Below are 18,178 nucleotides of genomic sequence, written 5' to 3'. Positions count from 1 at the left end.
TTTTTACACAATCACCGTTCTGTGAATAATAGCTTTAAATTTTTTATAAATGAAACTATGATAGTTTTATTTTCATTTTCAATTTTACTTCAGAGCCACATGTACAAACCCAAAGAGCCGCATGTGGCTCACGAGCCGCAGTTTGCTGACCCCTGGCGGCTCTTCCATCTCAAAAGTTTGCCGACCCCTGATCTAGACTCAGGCCCACTGGCACCTTCCTGGACTGAATGCAGGGCCTCCGGGAATGCGATTCGGGACCCCGGGGAGGGCCAGAGGGTGCAATGGTGCCCCGTAACCCAGTCTCTTCCCCTTGGTTTCTCGGGACCCTCGGCCAGAATCAGGAGGGAAGGGGTGCCAGGCAGGAACTCCGTGTCACTCCAGCCTGCACTTGGCTTCACATGCTATGTGCTCAGTCACAGGTGGTGGGGGCACCACCTGCCAGAGCCCCAGCCCCTGTGGGTGGGCTTCCAACTGAGATTTCCCCTAGTTACCTTGTCTGGGAAAAACAAATTCATCCTGACCCTGAATCCAGGTCAATCCCCATCCACCCATCATCCATCCATCCGTCTGTCACCCATCCATCCACCCAGCACCCATCCACTCATCCATCCATCCATCTGTCCACCCCTCTACCCCTCTCTCCTTCCCTCCATCCGTTATCTATCATCAACCCATCACCCTGGGGGGCTATGTTTAGCTCCTGATTCATCTCCTGTTAAGCAGGGATAATAGACATTGCCATGGTAACCTGGCTACTGCTGGATTCTGGAAAGGCCGATGTTGGTCTGCTGAGGAGTGGAGAGGACAGCAGAGAAGCAGCGCTTCTGAGCACATCTGGGGAGCAGCAGTGCACGGGGAGGTGGGCTGGGTGAGGAGGTTGTGGGTCGCAAAGTGACAAGTCAAGTGCCAGCCATGTCCTGACCCAGCCAGTGAGTCGGGGTATGGTGTCAGCAGCAGGAAGCCTCCGGCAGGTCCGGGTCTCCCCTCGGAGGCACAGCCCTGAGGTTGGTCAGTGGAGATCCCGGGGGTTGGCCGGAGGCACAGAGGAGTCAGCTGAGAAGAATGGGAGGGGTCCACGCGCAGCACAGGGACAGCAGTGGCCCTAGGGAGCAGCACCTAGGCAGGGCAGGGAAGGACAGGGGCCCCCGGAGCTGTTGCCTGAGCAGGCTGTAGCCACTCCCAGACACATGAAGCCGGCAGGGGCAGCCAAAGAGGACGCCCCCGGGGACAGAGCAGGCTTGGACAGGAGGACAACAGAGGCAGTGGCCTTGGGGTCCGGCCCGTGGGCAGGCTGGGCTGAGTATATGCAAGTGTGTGAGGGGCCGTTTGGGGGAATGAGGTCAGGCAGGCGTCCGCCAGCTCAGCTGGAAAGATGCCCAGCCTGAGAAGACTGCCCACCTCTACCCCGAGGCCCATAGAATAATAAGTGGTCACTGCCCCTGGGCGGCGGTCGGACACACACCTGCTTTTGCGTGCCCAGAGTTCACTCCTGCCTTCTCCATAACAGCGGCCCAGTTTCCCTTTGGGGACCCCCCACCGCTTGGTTGCTCCATGGACTTAGCGGGCCTAGACTACTGTCCAGATCCCAGGGTGGACACTAGACCCAGGCCTGGCCAACTAGAGAGAACTGTGTCTGTCCCCTGGCCACAGTGACCTGAGTTGACCAATGAGACTCGGTTCTGGGGTTTTTGTTGACCTTTGGCCTTTCCTCCAGTTTCTAAGCTGATGGGATGGGAGCAGGAGCTGCTGGTGACAACTCTGCCACCACACGGGGAGGGCCCACCTGAGAATGAAGCCAGCACAGAAGAAGCAGACCAGAGAAGTGGCACTGGGAGGTGCTCGATTTCGTTAAGGGAGCTGCGAGTCCCCTCCCTGCTCATGCCAGTGGGGTGGGTTTCAGTTGCTGACCACCCAGAGTCTGGCCCAGAAGGATGACTCATACACTCATTTCACAGATGAGAAAAGCAAAGCTCAACACAATTCACTGCAATGCCCAGGGTGGCACAGCCGGTCAGCGACAGCAGCAGACTCTCCAGCTCCATGCAGTTCCTAAATGTACAACTTTTGCTACAATGTCTGCCCTGAAGGGTCATGGCACCCAGCCCTGGAATCCAGAGGGACCCCAGGCCAGGGTGGTCAGAAACCCTGCTGGCTGGTGTGGGGACCTGCACAGAGGCCAGCAGCCCCCCGTTCTGCAGCACCACTTGGGGCCTCAGTCTTGCTCATGGCAGCACTGGATGTGGGTTTTCTCAGAAGGTTGTGCCCTGGGCAAGGTCCCCACGGCCACGGTGGGCGCCACCCTGGGGCCGGCTTGCTCTTCGGAAATGGCCTCCAGTGCACTGTCTGCAGTGGCCCCATTCTGCAAGGGTGGGCTTGGTCCAGAGAAAAGCCGGACACCAGCTCCAGCTTTCAGCAGCTGTGTCACCTTGGCTTACCTCATCTCAGCCTGAGCTTTATTCCTCATTTGTCACCTGGGGGTCTGGTAACTTAAAATCCTGGCCCCCAAACCCTTGACCACCATGGAGAGGTGTGAGGTGGGTGTGACTTCTCCTTGAATCCAGGCAGACGTGGGGGTCTTTGTGACTTCCAAGGTTTGGTCATGAAATGCCACCCTGCCACCTGGCCCACTTGCGACACTGGCTCTTGAGCCCCAGCCCCTGTTGTGAGGAGGCCTGAGCAGCCTGTGGGGGTGCACCGAGGCCCCGACAGCCGCCCCGACATGCTGGCGTCCTGAGTGAGCCCCATCGCTGACATCCTCCTGGCCCAGAACCTTCTGCTTGCCCTTCCTGTGCCGGCCTGCAGGACGGCAGGGCCCATCGTGCTGTCGGCCACCACACTTCAGAGTGATGTTAGCCGCAGACAACAGTTCTATCCTCGCGGGAGTCGTGTGGGGACCGGATGGCTGATGCTCAGGTGCTGGCAGTAATGCCTGTTTGGTGAATAAATACCAGCTTTGCAGGACCCCCACACCCTCCATGATCGCAAACTTGCCCACTGTGCTGCCTTGCTCTGCAGGGGAGCCAAGGCCTCTGAGCCCACGTCCCCACCCCCAGGGTTGTGCTGCAGTCCTGAGGCAACCATGCACTGGGCAGAGCAGGCTGTTCTTTCTTCTGCTGCCCAGGGGAAGCAATTGTGATTAAGTGCTTGTAATTGTTGCGGGGCCGCAGGGCTGTCAGACGCACAGCCATTGGCACAGGGGCCGGGCGTGAAAGCTGCCTTCCTTGCCCCCCTCCCCTCGCCTCTCTCCACCCCTGCGTTGGTGTCACCCTGAGCGAGGGCGCCCAGGGCCCTTGCCCAGTGTGGACCCTCTTCCCCCGTCCAGATGTACAGCAGCTTCCGAGCCCCCACGTGGGAGGGCTCCCTGTGCTGGGTACTTGCCAAGCTTGGCTCAAACATCACTCCTTGAGTCCCCACAATGGCCCCACGTGACCGCCCACTGTGAGCAGCATTTCACAGAAGGGGTTGGGGCTCAGGACACAGCCAGGAGGGGGGGTAGGGGTCCTGAGCTGGCCCTTGCAGCCTGGTTCCCAGGATTCAGCACCCAGAACTAGCAAGCCTTTGCTGTGTGTGTGTGCGTGTGCGTGCACATGTGTGTGTGTGTGTACTCGTGTGTGTATGTGTGTGGGCATGTGTATGTGTGTATGTATATGTGCAGTTGTGTGCGTGTGTGCATGTGTGCGTGCACATGTATGCGTATGCACTCATGTGTGTGTGTGTGTGTGCACGTGCACATTTGTGTATATATGTGCTCATGTGCATGTGTGTGTATATATATGTGCATGTGTGTGTGTGCAGGTGTATGTGTGTGCGTGTGGGGAATCCTTGTCCTCACCTGCTTTTTTGAGGCCTCTTTCCAACCCCCAGCCACTCTGGAGCAGGCCACACCCAGCCCCCTTTTGGATGGCTGTCTCTGGATGCTGGGAGTCAGCTAGACCAGGTGTGTGGGCCACAGTGGGTCATGGGAGCCCTGGTATCATACCCAAGATGGACACTTCCTGGGGCCACTCAGTGCTGCCCAGGATGTCCCTGAGAATATAAGATGTGCACACATTAGACCAGCAAGACCTTTCCAGCCTGGGAGGCCATGAGGGCATAGCACAGCAAATTTAGCCCACCCGGCCAGGGCAGAGAGGGGACCCCGGAGCAGGTCACTTGCCTGTGGTGGCACCGAGACTGCACCTGGGCTCCCCGGCTGAAGCTGGGGAGGGCAAAAGGCTGTGGGCCTATTCAGAGCCTATCTCATGGCCCAAGCACTGACCATGTGGCTGTCCATCAGGCTAGATGGCCCAGTGGTCTGGGTGGCCTGGCCATGGTGGCCTGTCTGGCTCTGGCCACTGGACACGCTATGTTAAGGAGTGATACATGGACACTCAAGGTGTCTGCAGGGAGAAAACAGGTTCTTTGTCTCCGGCCGGGCCAGCTGACCGTGTCTGGCTCCGAGAAACAGTGGGCCCAGCGCCTGAACATCCGGATGGAGGGAGGCACATCAGGGCAGAAAAGGCTGGCAGTGGGGACGGCGCCAACGGTGTCCTCACCTTCATCAGACTGGGCGCCGGCCCGAGGTCCAGCACCTCCCGCTGTCTCCTCTTGGGAGTGGGAAGTGCAGCCACCCCATTTTGTCTGAGCAGGAAGAAATACGTCAGGCTGGACCCTCTGCCCAGCTACCCAGCCGGGGGTCTCAGGCATGAGCTGAGTCCCTGCCCAGCCTCAGCTCACCCTCAGGAGTCAGCAAGCTCACCTTCAGAAAAGGAGGGGTGCTGGCGTGTTGTCCGAAGCACCCCCCTTCTCGCCGCAGCCAGGGCCTCGCCACACAGCAGCCAGAAGTCCGGGACGCGAGCAGGCGCCCAGTGCCGCCGCCCTCACACGGGCATCAGTGCCGGCGGGGACGGGGGCAGCCAGGGCCTCCAGTGCTGCTGGGCGAGCGCTGGCCGCTGCTCTGAACTGCCTGCAGACCCAGTCCAGACACAGAGGCCTAGGGCTGCATCACACCCACCTCTCCCTGAGGGCCTGGCCCAGTGGGGTGCAGGCGAGCGGCCCACGGTCACGTCCTCTCGGAGGGTCAGCCAGTCCTTTACATGGTCAAACCTAGGCCCATAGGAGCCTGGGACAGCGGCAGACGGAAGTGCCAGGCCCAACCCCACACACGCAGACCGTCAGAGACACACGAGGGTGGGAGACGGGCAGGACGCTGAGCGGAAAAGAGACCGCTTCCTGGGCAAAGCAGCCCACCCGCCCCTTCCTTCCTCAGCCCCTTCCCCTCAGACCCACTCCTTTTCATCTGCACCCCCTTCTTCCCCACAGTCAGAGTACACAGGGCTTCTGCAGCGGAAGTGGGGCACTTTCACCTCCTGGGGACAGGCAGGTGGCTGGGGTGGGGCCTGTGCAGCTGTGAGGTTGGTGAGGGAGGCCGCCCAGGCCAGGAGTGCCTGACTGGGGACAAGCCTGCATCGCGAGGCCACAGTGAGTGGGCTGGGGGTCAGGGGCCAGGGCTCAGGGGTGCTGCCACCCAGGGAGGTGCTGTCCCCAGGGGAGGTGACTGGGACGTCATGCCTGCCCCTGAGATCCCAGGGTGAGCAGGGAACAGCTTGGAGACACGGAGCCAGGAAGCAGATGGGACTCTGGAAGGTGGGGGAGCTGTGGGCGGCACCCGCTTACAGGTGGGGAGCAGTGTGTCCTGCCTCAGCACCCCTCCCGGCACTGTCTTTGAATGAAGAGCCCCCACTGTCCTCAGGACGAGGCCCAGACCTGCCGAGGCTGGCGCGGACCCTGCTAACACCGTCCCATGGCTCCGCTGTCCTCAGCTGGGGGCAGCTCCCATGCTAACATGTGCTGATGGGGCCTGGCTGGGTGGGGGATTTGGGAGGTCCCATCACTCGTATACAGCACAGCAGTTTTCGGGGGGGGGGGGGAGTGTCTCTGGCCTGTGTCCAGCTGCAGGAAGGAGGCAGTTTGGTGTCAAAACGGGAGGGGTAATCGTGCCCCAAACATGCCCTCTCCAGGCCTGTCTCCTGTCCACAAAAGGGCAGGCTTACTGATGAGTCCTGGGTGTGCGTGCCACCACTCGGGACTGAGGGGGCAGGTGCGGGGCGAGGAGGGTCCCCTCTGACCAGGGAGTGACACCAGAGTGGAGCCAGCAGGGGCAGGTCTGAGAGGACTCACAGGGTGGAGCCAAGGGCGCCCGGGCTCCCCGAGGGACAAGGCAGGCAAGGAGGCCTGGGACCCCCTTCTCCCACTGTCTTGGGTGTTTCAAAAACATAAAAATAGTAGCAGTGGTCACCACACAACTGGAACCTTTAGAACCCTGCGGCCTGGGGCGCACAGTCTGTGCCTCGGTTTCCAGGCGAACAGCACTGGGCAGCCCTCCAGACCCTCCCGGTCTGCAGAGCTCTGTCCCCACAGGGAAGCGGCCTCCGAGGTCACGGCCGCAGGACCCTGACCAGCCACCAGAGGGCAGCTGTGGGGACATCCATGGGATGGCTGGGAAGAGCCACAGGGTCACCAGAGGCCACCTGGCGCTGGGATGCGGGTCTGAAGAGAACGGGCAGCCCTGAGGGAGACTGCCCCTGAGCCCTGGCCCAACTCCTGAGTGTCCACCAGCCTCCAGCAGAGTCTGGCTCTTGGCCCATCTCACAGACAGTACGCAGAGGCTCCCACTCAGCCCTTCAGGGTCCCCTAGCGTTTTCACACGTGTGTCTCCTTCAAATTCAGGGTCCCCATTGTACACTCCAGGGGATAGGGCTGCCTGCAGCGGGGGCCCCTGCCTGGACCAGAGACTTTGGGGTCCCATGTGGGAGGCACCGGGTTCTGAAGTCATGACCGGGAACCCCTGTCACCGAGCTGGATAAGGGCTGTCCACACAGCGCAGCGCCCCAGGACCGCAGGCGGCTTTCAGGAGGGGAACCTGCTGATGGAGCCGTGATGCCCCAACTCTTGGGGTCCCTGGCTGCCCACCCCTCAGCAGCCCTGAACAAGACTTGGAGGGCATTCTCGGAATTTACCCGGCGGTGTCTCACACGCTCCAATGCATGCAAGTCCAACAACCAAAGTGTACGTGGGGGACGCCCAGAGCCCCCGGGGCGGCCGGGGCAGGGTGTGGGGTCTGCTCCCCGCCCCGGTAGCCTGTCTGTCCACACACACTGCGGGCCTGGTCTGGTCTGGACGCTGGGGACAGCAGGAGTTGGACAAGGAGAGGCTCCTGCAAGGCAGTAAACCAGTCAGTGAGGAATCTGGGGAAGGTGATGGGAGACACGAGGTATCTGCTGTCCCACCAGACGTCCCTACAAAACAGCAAAGGTAAAGCCCAGAGCTCCATGCCTGCACAGCAGGGCCTCACGCCACGTGGAGCCTTCCCGGGGCCTAGCCCAGGAAGCCAGCCCTGCTGACCGTGAGCCACACAGCCCCATCCTGGTGTCCCCACCCTGGTGGCCCTCGTCAGGCCTGGCCGTCACACTGGAGCCATTTCCTTCCTGCCTTTTCCCGCTGGGCCCAGAACCTGGCTCTGAGCCAGAACATGCATGTGACAGGCTGGGGAACCCAGGGCTCCTCAGCCCCCCCAAAGAATGCAGATGCCACCTCCTGGCAGCTGTGAGTTCCGGACCTGGACCCCTTGAGTCCCTCTGGAAGCCTCACTGAGGGGGCCTGACATCTGGGGGGCTGGGGGGCACTGTCCACCATGGAGGTACCCTCATTAGGCTGGCCATCTGGCCGTTCCCTTAACCTCACTCAGTGTTTTCTTTTGGGGACTTCTGTTCCCCTAGGACAACACAGATGAGGCAGCCATGGCTGACCTCTTGTCCTGTGTCCCGTCGGGAGTCCTGGCCCCCAGGTGGGGGTGGGCATGAGTGCTTGACGCAGACCAGCCCTGAAAGAGGACTCAGAGCTGCGATGCCCAGGGGACACACAGCCCCTCCCCTGGCCTCCTGGGAGTAGGGCTCTGACTCAGTTCCCTCCTGGGCCCTGGCACTCTGCGCTCTGTTTGCGGCCAGCCCTGCCCAGGCGGAGGGCCACAGTGGGCGGCCCCCACAGCTCTTCCTGGACGCCCTCCTCCATCGCAGTCCATCTCGCTCCAGACCCGCCTGAGCTCTGAGGCAAGGACCGTCACGGGGTCCCCACCCTCCCGAGTCTGGCATTTGAAACCCTCATGGCAACACTCTGACTGGGACCTGTTCCCTGCTGAAACACTGTGAATGGGCAGAGGCTGGGCCAGAGTGGGGGCCACGTGTCCCCACAGTGACCCCACCCTGGCTGCTGGGACCCTGGGTGGCAATGGGACAGCCCACCACCAACCAGAGCCTACCAGGGTGTGCCCGTCACCTCAACTTCAGAATTCTGGAAACAATTGGTGAGGCCAGCTCCTTGCTGGGCTGGGTCCCCACACGGACCTTCCCTTGATTTCGAAAGTCCCTGTGGCTCTGCCAGCGGACATTCCGATCCGTGACCGCTTTTGATCCTTCGTAGCTGGGAACATGGGGAGAACAACCCCCACCTCCGTTGCATGAACACCAGGGCCCTCCAGGGCCAGGCTGGAGGTGACCCGTTCCTGGATTGGGGGGAAGGTCCCCAGGGAATGAGGGCGGTGCGCAGGGCACTGAGAGAAAATACCTGGGCGGACCCCCGGACCCTTAGGCTGACCGCTGTCAGGGGCGATGTGGGGGCCCCAGCACCTAGCCCCCTCCTCCCATCTCCTAGCTCAGCACTCCCACCTAATGCCAGCAGCTGGCCTGAGACAGCCCCATGTAGCTGCCTGGGGGACCCTAAGTCCTTGTCCCTAATATAGTCTGTCCAGTCCTGTGTGGCCTGGGCCCGAGGCCCAGGAGGGCAGAGCACACGCACACCCACTGAGACCTGATTTGCGTCTGTGGAAACTCGAGCCAGCTGACATGTGTGGGGCATTAAGCGTCTTGTCCTGCCGTCTGCGCTCCGCGAGGGAGACTGTGAAGGCCCCAGGGACATTTTTTTAAGAGGTGGCTTTTTTTTTGTGCAAGGGAAGCTGGAAAATTCAGAGGAGGGATGGAACTTGAGAAAAACAGCAACAAACCCCCAAGCCTCGTGACCTGAGAGCAGAGCGGCCCTAGGCAGTCTTCAGCGGCACTCAGCACCCCTTCCTGCTCGTGGTGAGTCCTGGGGGACCGAATGGGGCGGAGGGCCTGGCGCTGTTGCCGTCCTACCACTGGGGAGCTGCTCAGCTAGTGGGCACCTGCTGTGTGCCCAGGGAGGCCTCTGAGCTTGGACTGGGGGGAGTGGGCCGGGGAGGGGAGGGCCCTGCAGGCTGGAGTCCTGGAGTTCTCGGGTGATGGAGCGAGGGGCGTTGGTGTCAGGCAGAGGGGTAAGCGGGTGGCTTCTGGGGCGGGGGAGGCAGTTACATCAGGCTGGAGCCACCCTCCTCTCAGGGAGTCTCTTAGGGAGGGCCCCCCGTTGTGCAAATGGGGTCACAGGGAGGTCAGCAGGACCATGCAGCCACTCTGGGAAGAGCAGGGGGGGGGGTGCCACCACAGGAGGGACGTGGAGAAGCCACAGCCTGTGAGCGGCAAAGTCCTCAGGGTCTGGGCTCAGCTGGGAAAGGCGCGGCGCGGCTGCGCCACGTGAAGGCCGTGCCAGGTTCCCAGAGGACGTTCCGGGAGACACAGCCAGGCGGTCGCAGACACTGCCACCGCCTGTGGGTAGAGAGGTCAGCGTCACACGGCAAGGAGCGCCCGCGCGACGGGAGAAGCCCGTGCAGCCGTCTAAAGGAAGCACAGCGTGCCACAGACACGTCCCCTCCCAGCTGCTTCCATGAGGTGTCAGGTGGGTGCCCCAGACAGCGACGTGACAGGTGAGGAAACAGGCGTCGGAAACAGCAGTGGGACGAGACATCGGGCACGTGTTGTCCTCTGGCGATAGGCACCGTCTGTCAGCCCGAGGCCAGCCCTTTGCTCACTCTCCACAAAGGCTGGTGTGGGGGCTGCCAGACCCCAAACACTGAACCCAAGTGACACAGGCTGCCAGTGGGGTAAGGACCAAAGGTCCAGATAAACAATGAGAAGTGAGTCAGGGAGATGGGCTGTCCGGTCAACAGAAGACAAAATGCCTAACTGACATCCTGTCTGTAAAAGAGCTGGTGCCAAGGGCAGGGCAACACCAGAAACCACTCCTGAGAGATGAAATACAGAGCTCCCAAAAGGCAGTGTGAGGTGCAAGTGCTGGGGACCAGGCCGAGGCCACCTCCTGGCGCATAGAATAAAAGCGGAAGGAAACGTCCAGCAGGAGAGAGAAACACCGGCCGAACCCGGGCATCCAGCCTGAGGGGCAGCAGTGCCAGGCAGGACACAGGAGGCACACGGGGACGCGGCCCTGGACAGAGGCACACAGCCCCCTCGGCTGAGCCGGCCGCCTGACAAATTGAGCCTGAAGCTGAGGTTCTTCCCTGAGAAAGTGCAGAACCCGAGGCTGATGCTGTGACACAGATGTCACCAATGAAGTGGGACTCAGGACGACGCTGGCCTCTGCACCAACAAGGTGGACGCACAGACCACCGGGCCCTTCAGCTCCGAGGAGACTGGCCTGCAGCCTAGGAGCGCGTATCCTGCCCCACTGCCCGTCAGCCACAGGGCCGAGGGAGTTGTGCGCAGACACTCGCAGACTCGGAAGTTTAGTCCCCACGTGCCACTGCTGGGGATGTGTGATGGCCTGAACCCGAAGAGGAGGGGGTCTCAGAGCAAAGCACAGAGCTGGGGGGCTGTGGGAGGAAAGAAGTCACCCCAAAAGGCAGGTGAGCATGCCCATGGGGCCCGACACCTCTCTGCAGGCCGTGAGGGGCCGTTGTGAAGCAGGGACCTCAGTGGCTTCTGTTCCACAGACTGAGGCCGAGAGATGGGACCAGCCCACTGGGCACCCGCCTAGCCACCCCACAGGGTGCACATCGGACGAGAAGTGACGTGAGACAGGCGCACAGGGCCGTCCCTGAGCCCTGCTTAGACTGTGTCAGCCCACCATCCCCGGCTGGATTCCTGTCACGTCTGAAGAGAGTGCTCTGCGCCCCCCGCACGATGTGGCCCAGTGGCCTCGAGCCCTCTCAGAGTAGCACCTTGGGACGTGTGGTCATGCCCCCAGCTTAGCTCCCAGAAATGCTGTCCTGTCAGCAACTTGCAAGAACCACCCAGATGACGTGAATGACCTTGTGAGACCACAGCCATGGGGTACCGTGATGAAGCAGGGGACAAAACAACAGAATGCTGGCCCTTCCTTTATTTAAATGTTGTGTATTTTGTTCATCGTGGATTATACCTGCGCAAATTTTTATTTTTTTAAATACAATATGCCTTGAAGTACTCCCTGCCACGATGACTGAGGCTTTGGCAGCCCCACTTGGAATCCAGCGTCTGAGGGCAGGGCCGTGCCCTCCGCATGCGAGTCCAGCCCAGTGCCACCTGATGTTATGCCCTTGGAAGGACTGTGCCAGTGTGGGGGCTGGGGGCCCACGTCTGTCAGGGATAAGGCAGAGCCCTCAGAGTCCCCAGAGCCTTGCGTGTGGGGCCTGGCAGGATAAGGACCCCGGCTCCATGGGAACGCTGGCACTGCAGGATTCTGACCCAAGCCCCAAAGTCCAGCCTGCTCAGTCAGAAGCCTGCTGGGACGTGGGTCCTGGTGAGGCCAAGAACCAGGCTGCAGACCCCCAGCACTGGGAGGGTGCGTGGAGCAGGGTCTGAATGACTTTCGGTTCTTGTTTGCAGACCTCAGGCAGGCCTCGTCCTTCCATCTGGACCCTGGCCCCTCCCCGGGGTCAGCAGCCTCTTAATAGCCCTCAGCCTAGCCCCTCCCCGGGGTCAGCAGCCTCTTACTAGCCCTCAACCTGGCCCCTCCCGGGGTCAGCAGCCTCTTAATAGCCCTCAGCCTGGCCCCTCCCGGGGTCAGCAGCCTCTTAATAGCCCTCAGCCTAGCCCATCCCCGGGGTTGGCAGCCTCTTACTAGCCCTCGGCCTGGCCCAGACAGCAACGCCCAGCCCTGAGCCCAGGACTTCCACCTACCCTCGCTGGGAATGTGCTGACAGCTGATTAACAGGTAGCTCCTGCCAGCAGTCACCTGAGCAAAGGCCCCTGCGTTCCCTGTCCCAGCCCAGCTCACCCGTCAGTGCACAGGCCAGCCAGGCCGGGAGCAGCGGCAGAAACAGGCCCCTGGGGACTGTGTCATGTGGATCAGCTGGTGGCTCTGGCCCCTGGTGGGTATCTGCATGGCAGACCGTTTCCGGGAAGAGGCAGAGAGAATTATGCGGGACACACCTGTCATTGATGGGTAAGCGGCCACTCAAGGGACAGGGCAGGGCCCCGGGCAGGGGTCTGGGGCGGGGGTAGGGGCAAGGCCTTGTGCCTCTAACTGGAGGCAGGCACTGACCTGGACTCAGCCTCTGATTGTAACCCAGGCCTTGCCCTCTGCAGGCCTTCGTTCTTTGTGGGGTCTGTGGGGAATGGAGCAGGAAGGAGGCAGGTGGCGAGGCCCCCAGGGCGCCCCACAACCTGGCCCCACCCCCACCCAGGGGACCAGACCCCTGCTCAGAGTAGGAGCTGGGGCTGGGGGACATTGGGGGCCTGGACGGGGTCACACCTTTCAGCAGCCACAGCATTCCCACGGCTGAAGCTGCAGGTGAGGTGGCATCCCGCACAGGCCCCGAGGCCCCTCTCGGCCCTCCCCCTGGAGACCCTTTCCTCATGCCCACCCTCCTGCGTGCACCTGAGTGTGGCCCGTCAGGGGCGTGGTAAGCTTGGCTTCACTGCACACTTCCAACGCCCCAAATCAAACCCCTGCAGCCCCACTCCTAGCCGAGACCCTGGTGACCCTTTGTCGTTCCCTCTCTGAGGTCACAGACAACCTGGCAGCGCCTGTCCCCTCCACTTCCCAATGCATCTGCATTGGCCCTGCCCCACCCTGCTAGGGCACGTGAGCCGTCAACTCTCTCCGGCTTCCTGGCCAAAGTCTAGTCCCAGCCCTGCAGTCAGAGGGGTCGTGGAGATATACACCCCAGCTGCCATCCTTCCTGCTCAGGGCCCCGCTCCCCTTGGCTCCTGGCCAGCCTGAGTCCTCCCAGGACTCCAGGGCCCTCACTGTCACCCACAGTCCTCAGTGCTCCAGGTGGGCCTCACACTGTCCACTCTCAGCCTTCCAGGACCCCTGCGTGGAGCCTGTGTGCGCCTGCCCGGGAATGGTACTGGCACACACTGTGCTCTCAGGGCTGGGGTGCTAAGGACAGCTCCGCACATGCCGGGCGCACAGTGAGGCTCATATGTGTGCAGTCGTCATTATTTGGCAGATGCTTCTGGGTTTTGTTGGACAAAAAGTTCTGCAAGGAAAGCATAGAAAACAGGGGCCTGGGAGAGAACGGGTAGGGGGACAGGGCATATCCCCACTGCCTCCTCTTTGCCTCTGAGGGCCCTTCAAGGTCTCCGTGCACATGCTCAGGGGGCCAGCAGTGTGAGCCAGGGCAGCCGTTCCTTCATTCTGGGGGCTCGGGCATCTGGGCACAGAGGAGGGGTCCAAGTTCAAGTGTCAGGCCTGTCCAGGGGACCATGCGAGCAGTAAGACGGCTTAAAAAGCCCAGGCACTCGGAAATCCTCAGGGAGCTGGGATTGTCCAAAGGAGAAAGCTAAGACTAGGCTGATGGAACCCAAACCGACAATGGATCAGTTAGTATTAGCTACCCTTCTAGGTAAGAGACCCAACTAAGCGGCTTCAACAAGAGAGACATCCAGAGGGCATCCTGGCATGGTGGTCTCCGTTCCCACAGCCACCTCATGGTGTAAAGTCGCTGCACTGGCTCCGGCCGTCACATCTGCACTCCACCTAGCAGGAATGAGGAAGGGATATAGAAAGGGCAACAGATGAGCAACGGCTATCTGTCAAAGACTGCCTTTGGAAGCTGCCACAGGGTGGACTTGGTCACATGGCCACACCCAGCTGTAAGGGGGGCAGGAAGGGTGTTTGTTTCAAACAGCCAGATGCCCTGCTAGAAAGGAGCGGGGGGTGTTACCAAGGAAAAGGAGAGGAACGGATGACGGGCAAGCCGCAGTCTCTCCCACACCAGCTGCCGTGTTTGTGCTCAGCACATGCCAGGCCTCGGACACTCGCCTGTCCCCTTGAGTAGGCTGTCACCACTGCTGAGGACACTCAGATAAGGAGGGTAGACCCGACAGACTCCAGGACAGCAGCGCTGACCCGAGGGCTGAGGCGCCTCTGTCCCCCACTTAGGGTTCCAGCGAAGGGAGAAGGAACAAAAGATGCCTCCCTCCTGGTGGGGCCTTGGGTGGCAGCTGGAGCGGGGAGCTGGATTTCCTAGACAGGCTGGGGGTCCTCGGGTGAAGGCGTCAGGTCCCCTCCAGAGGCCCTGCCCAGTCCTGCCCCGGGGACAGTGCCCACCCCTGGAGCGAGGCAGTGCCCTTCCCCCCTTGGCGCTCACTCACTGTCCACCACGTAGGCAGCAAAGGCGTCCTAACCCCCAGCCCAGTCCTGTCACATCAGTCACATCTCACAATTCACAGAACACTGCCCCTCCCGAGAGAGCAGGGACGGCTTCCAGTGTCTGAGGTGCAGGTCAGAGAGACAGGGGTGGCATGGGTGGGGGGGTTGGGAGGACACAAGGCATTCCCAGGACAAAGCCCCCTCCAGGCCCAGGCCATCCATAGCCCCTTTGTCATCAGATTAGGGACGGACCCCAGAGGGAGCCTACCGAGATGGCCCGTGTGCGCGCGTGCATGTGTGCATGTTTGTGTGCGCGTGTGTGCGCATTGACTGGTTAAAGCTCAGGTTCCAACTGGTGGGTCTGTCTGGGCCTGAGGCCCTGCATTTCTAATCAGCCCAGGTGCCCGTGCTGCTTCCACACACACAGGAAGTGGAGAGCGGACAGAGGCCAGGCAGGGGCCTGGAGGCCCAGGTCCACATGGCCATCCTGACCTGCTCTGACCCTCCTCCCGCCCCCCCCCCTCCCCAGGCACAACGACCTGCCCTGGCAGCTGCTGAAGAAGTTCAACAATCAGCTTCGGGACCAGAGGGCCAACCTGACCAGTCTGGCTGACACGCACACCAATATCCCCAAGCTGAAGGCTGGGTTTGTGGGGGGTCAGGTACAGTCCGCCGGCCCTGCCCTCAGCTATGTCAGGGTCCATCCTTCTCGTCCATTGGGTCCTGGCTAAGGTGCAGCCCCTCCCCGGTGGTGGCATACCCCATCCCCTTGGGGCCACAGGTCCTTGGAGAGGACTCCGAAAGCCACCTAAGCTGTGGGGACGGCTTCCAAGATGGGAGGGCATGCTTGGAGGCTGGGGCCTGGGGCCAGGTCCTAGCACCTATCTCCACGGCCCCAGTTCTGGTCTGCGTACACACCCTGCGAAACCCAGAACAAAGACGCCGTGAGGAGGACGCTGGAGCAGATCGACGTCATCCATCGCATGTGCCAGATGTACCCTGAGACCTTCGTGTGTGTCACCAGCAGCCAAGGTGGGCCCCGCACCACCCTGGCCCTGTTCTGAGCAGATGGTGCGGCTGCGGCTCAGCTGTTTCTTAGGGCTAAGCGCCCCCTGGCGCCCAGGTGCTCACCGGCCTGGCTGGGCTGTGCACACAGGCATCCGACAGGCCTTCCAGGAGGGGAAGGTGGCCAGTCTGGTGGGCGTGGAGGGCGGCCACTCCATCGACAGCAGCCTGGGCGTCCTCCGGGCACTCTACCACCTGGGCATGCGGTACCTGACCCTCACGCACAGCTGCAACACGCCCTGGTGAGTGAGCCCACGGAGGCCCAGGCAGCTCCGGCACCCTCCTCTCCTTGTGCGTCCCCAGTGGGGGGACGGCCACTCTGCCCCCCACTGCCCGCTCTCCTCTCTCCCAGGGCCGACAACTGGCTTGTGGACAGCGGGGATGATGAGGCCCACAGCCAAGGCCTGTCGTCCTTTGGGCAGGTGAGTGTGGGGGGAGAGGGGCCAGGACCACTGTCACCCTCAGAGGAGACGTGACCAGGACACAGTGTCTCAACTCCCAGGACCTCAATTTCCTTGCCTGCAAAATGGAGCTGGCAGGGGTGGTCCCAGGGTGGGCGTTCAGCTGGAACCCGCTGGTCATTAGCATGGTCCCAACCTTCTAGCCACTGCCCAGCAAGAGGCCCCTGCCCAAGTGCCTTCCCCCCTTGCCTAGACCTCTGGGGGGGATGCTGCAGTGTACCCCAGAAGGCCTGAGGACACAAGTGTGCACAGTGCAGCCTGCCCGGCCCAGGGTGCTGGCGTCGCCCTCTGTGCCCCAGGGCTGGGCCCTCCTGGCCCCCTGAGCGCCTTCTCCCCTCAGAGTGTGGTGAGGGAGATGAACCGGCTGGGCATCCTCATCGACTTGGCCCACGTGTCTGTGGCGACCATGAAGGCCACCCTGAAGCTGTCCAAGGCCCCCGTCATCTTCAGTCACTCCTCAGCATACACGCTGTGCGCGCACCGGCGCAACGTGCCTGACGACGTGCTGCAGCTGGTGGTGAGTGCGTCTGCCCTGCCCGGGGTGGTCCCCCCGGCGGTCCTGGGGTACCTCGCCTCCCCCAGGCCCACAGCTCCACCTTCCTCCCCCTGAGCAGAACGAGACCGGCAGCCTAGTGATGGTCAACTTCTACAATGACTACGTTTCCTGCAAAACGGAGGCCACCCTGTCCCAAGTAGCGGGTAGGTGCCGTGAGCAGCGAGCAAGCGAGCGGCTGAGCGGGGCAGGGCCTCTCCCAGAACCCACACCTGCTGCCTCGCCCTCCAGACCACCTGGACCACATCAAGAAGGTGGCGGGAGCTGGAGCGGTGGGCTTCGGTGGGGACTTCGATGGTGTTTCAAGGTAAGGGCCCACCGAGACTGTCCTGGGCCTGAGCTGGGAGGGCCGTGACCCCCACGAACATGTCGTGAGGGGCTGGAGGAGGGTAATGCGTCCTGAGGACCTTCCCAGCAAGTGTCGCTCTGAAGGCCACGCTACTGGACCCCCAGTGCAGCAGGTGGGGGCGGGGGGGAGGCGTGGGCAGGTCCGTGGCTTCTGGGGTGGTGGACGGCCCCTGGGCCCCCAACCCCGGCAGAGCCCAGTTCTCTGAGCCCTCTCCTCAGGCTCCCCTCGGGGCTTGAGGATGTGTCCAAGTACCCAGACCTGGTCGCTGAGCTGCTCAGGAGGCAGTGGACGGAGGAGGAGGTCAGAGGCGCCCTGGCTGTCAACCTCCTGAGGGTCTTTGAGGCCGTGGAGAAGGTGAGCGCTCTGCTGGGCTCGCTGCCGCCACCCCCACTGCCACCACTCCCTCACCCCGTGGCGGGCAGGCAGGCAGCCCCACCTGTGTGCGTCCCCAGGTGAGCGATCACACACAAAGTGCTGAGGAGGAGCCCATCCCGCTGGCGGAGCTGGAGACTTCCTGCAGGACAACATACGGCTACTCAGAGGCCCCCAGCCTCCACCAGCAGCCAGGGGCCCTGCTGACCGCCCTCACCCCCCTCCTCCTCAGCCTGAGTCTCCTGTGACACACTGGGGACCAAAATCCCGCACTCCTGAAGCTTGGGGCAGACTGTGCCATCAGAGCAGCCAAGACTCCACAAGCACTGTCCGCCATGTACAAGGTCTGGCCCATCCTGAGCAGACCTGGGCATTATGCTGTGGGCACTCGGGGCACAGGCCCAGTGACCCTCAATAAAGGCAATGATCCCTTTGCGTCCTGAGGATGTGTCATCAGCACCCTGGCCCTCAACGGGGCTCCTGTGCATCCCAGCGCAAATGGTGTGAAATGGCCCTGGCTGGACATCCGGACACAGGAGGCCTGAGTCTCGGCAGGGAAGGGCCAGAGAGGGCTGGGATCTGAAACAGGGCTTTGCATGGACATTGCTGGAGGGCCTTCAAAATCACGTGGTCCAGGCTCCAGTGCCACCTCGTGTACACATGTGCGCGCGCGCACGCACATGCACACACCTACACAGCCACATCCTGTGATGCACCCGCACACGCCCACACCCACCCAGGTCTGGGGCGGGGAGGCTCTTGGGGCCCACCCCTGCAGGGTCTCCTCCGTGAGCACACTGGGGGGCAGGGCACAGATGGCTTCGTGGAGCAGGCAGGCACAGCACCCCCTCTGGACATACAGGGATGTGTCTTGAGACGAAAGGCCTAGTGGGTGACAGACCTAGGGCGGGACCTGGCACATCGCTGCCGCCCCCTTTCCAGGCCCCCCTGAGA

At 62.0% G+C, this 18,178-nt stretch overlaps 1 protein-coding gene across 2 annotated transcripts; it reads left to right on the top strand.

Moving 5' to 3' along the window:
* The first annotated feature begins 8,585 nt into the window (after positions 1–8,585).
* On the top strand, positions 8,586–17,659 carry DPEP1 (dipeptidase 1). Of its 2 annotated transcripts, none has more exons than XM_019642768.1 (11): positions 8,586–9,113; positions 12,090–12,267; positions 14,954–15,086; positions 15,324–15,456; positions 15,581–15,731; positions 15,842–15,911; positions 16,291–16,467; positions 16,565–16,649; positions 16,735–16,810; positions 17,071–17,206; positions 17,305–17,659. In XM_019642768.1, exons 2-11 carry the CDS (start codon positions 12,164–12,166, stop codon positions 17,470–17,472), a joined length of 1,233 nt encoding a protein of 410 aa, XP_019498313.1. In that variant the 5' UTR covers positions 8,586–9,113; positions 12,090–12,163; the 3' UTR covers positions 17,473–17,659. The 2 variants fall into 2 exon arrangements, with proteins under 2 accessions (XP_019498313.1, XP_019498303.1); XM_019642758.1 differs by lacking the exon at positions 8,586–9,113 and adding an exon at positions 11,070–11,664.
* Positions 17,660–18,178: the final 519 nt, after the last annotated feature.

The sequence above is a fragment of the Hipposideros armiger genome, unplaced genomic scaffold (genome assembly GCF_001890085.2).
Source record: "Hipposideros armiger isolate ML-2016 unplaced genomic scaffold, ASM189008v1 scaffold_4, whole genome shotgun sequence".
NCBI lineage: Eukaryota > Metazoa > Chordata > Mammalia > Chiroptera > Hipposideridae > Hipposideros > Hipposideros armiger.
This window is presented reverse-complemented; position numbering and strand designations above follow the sequence as displayed.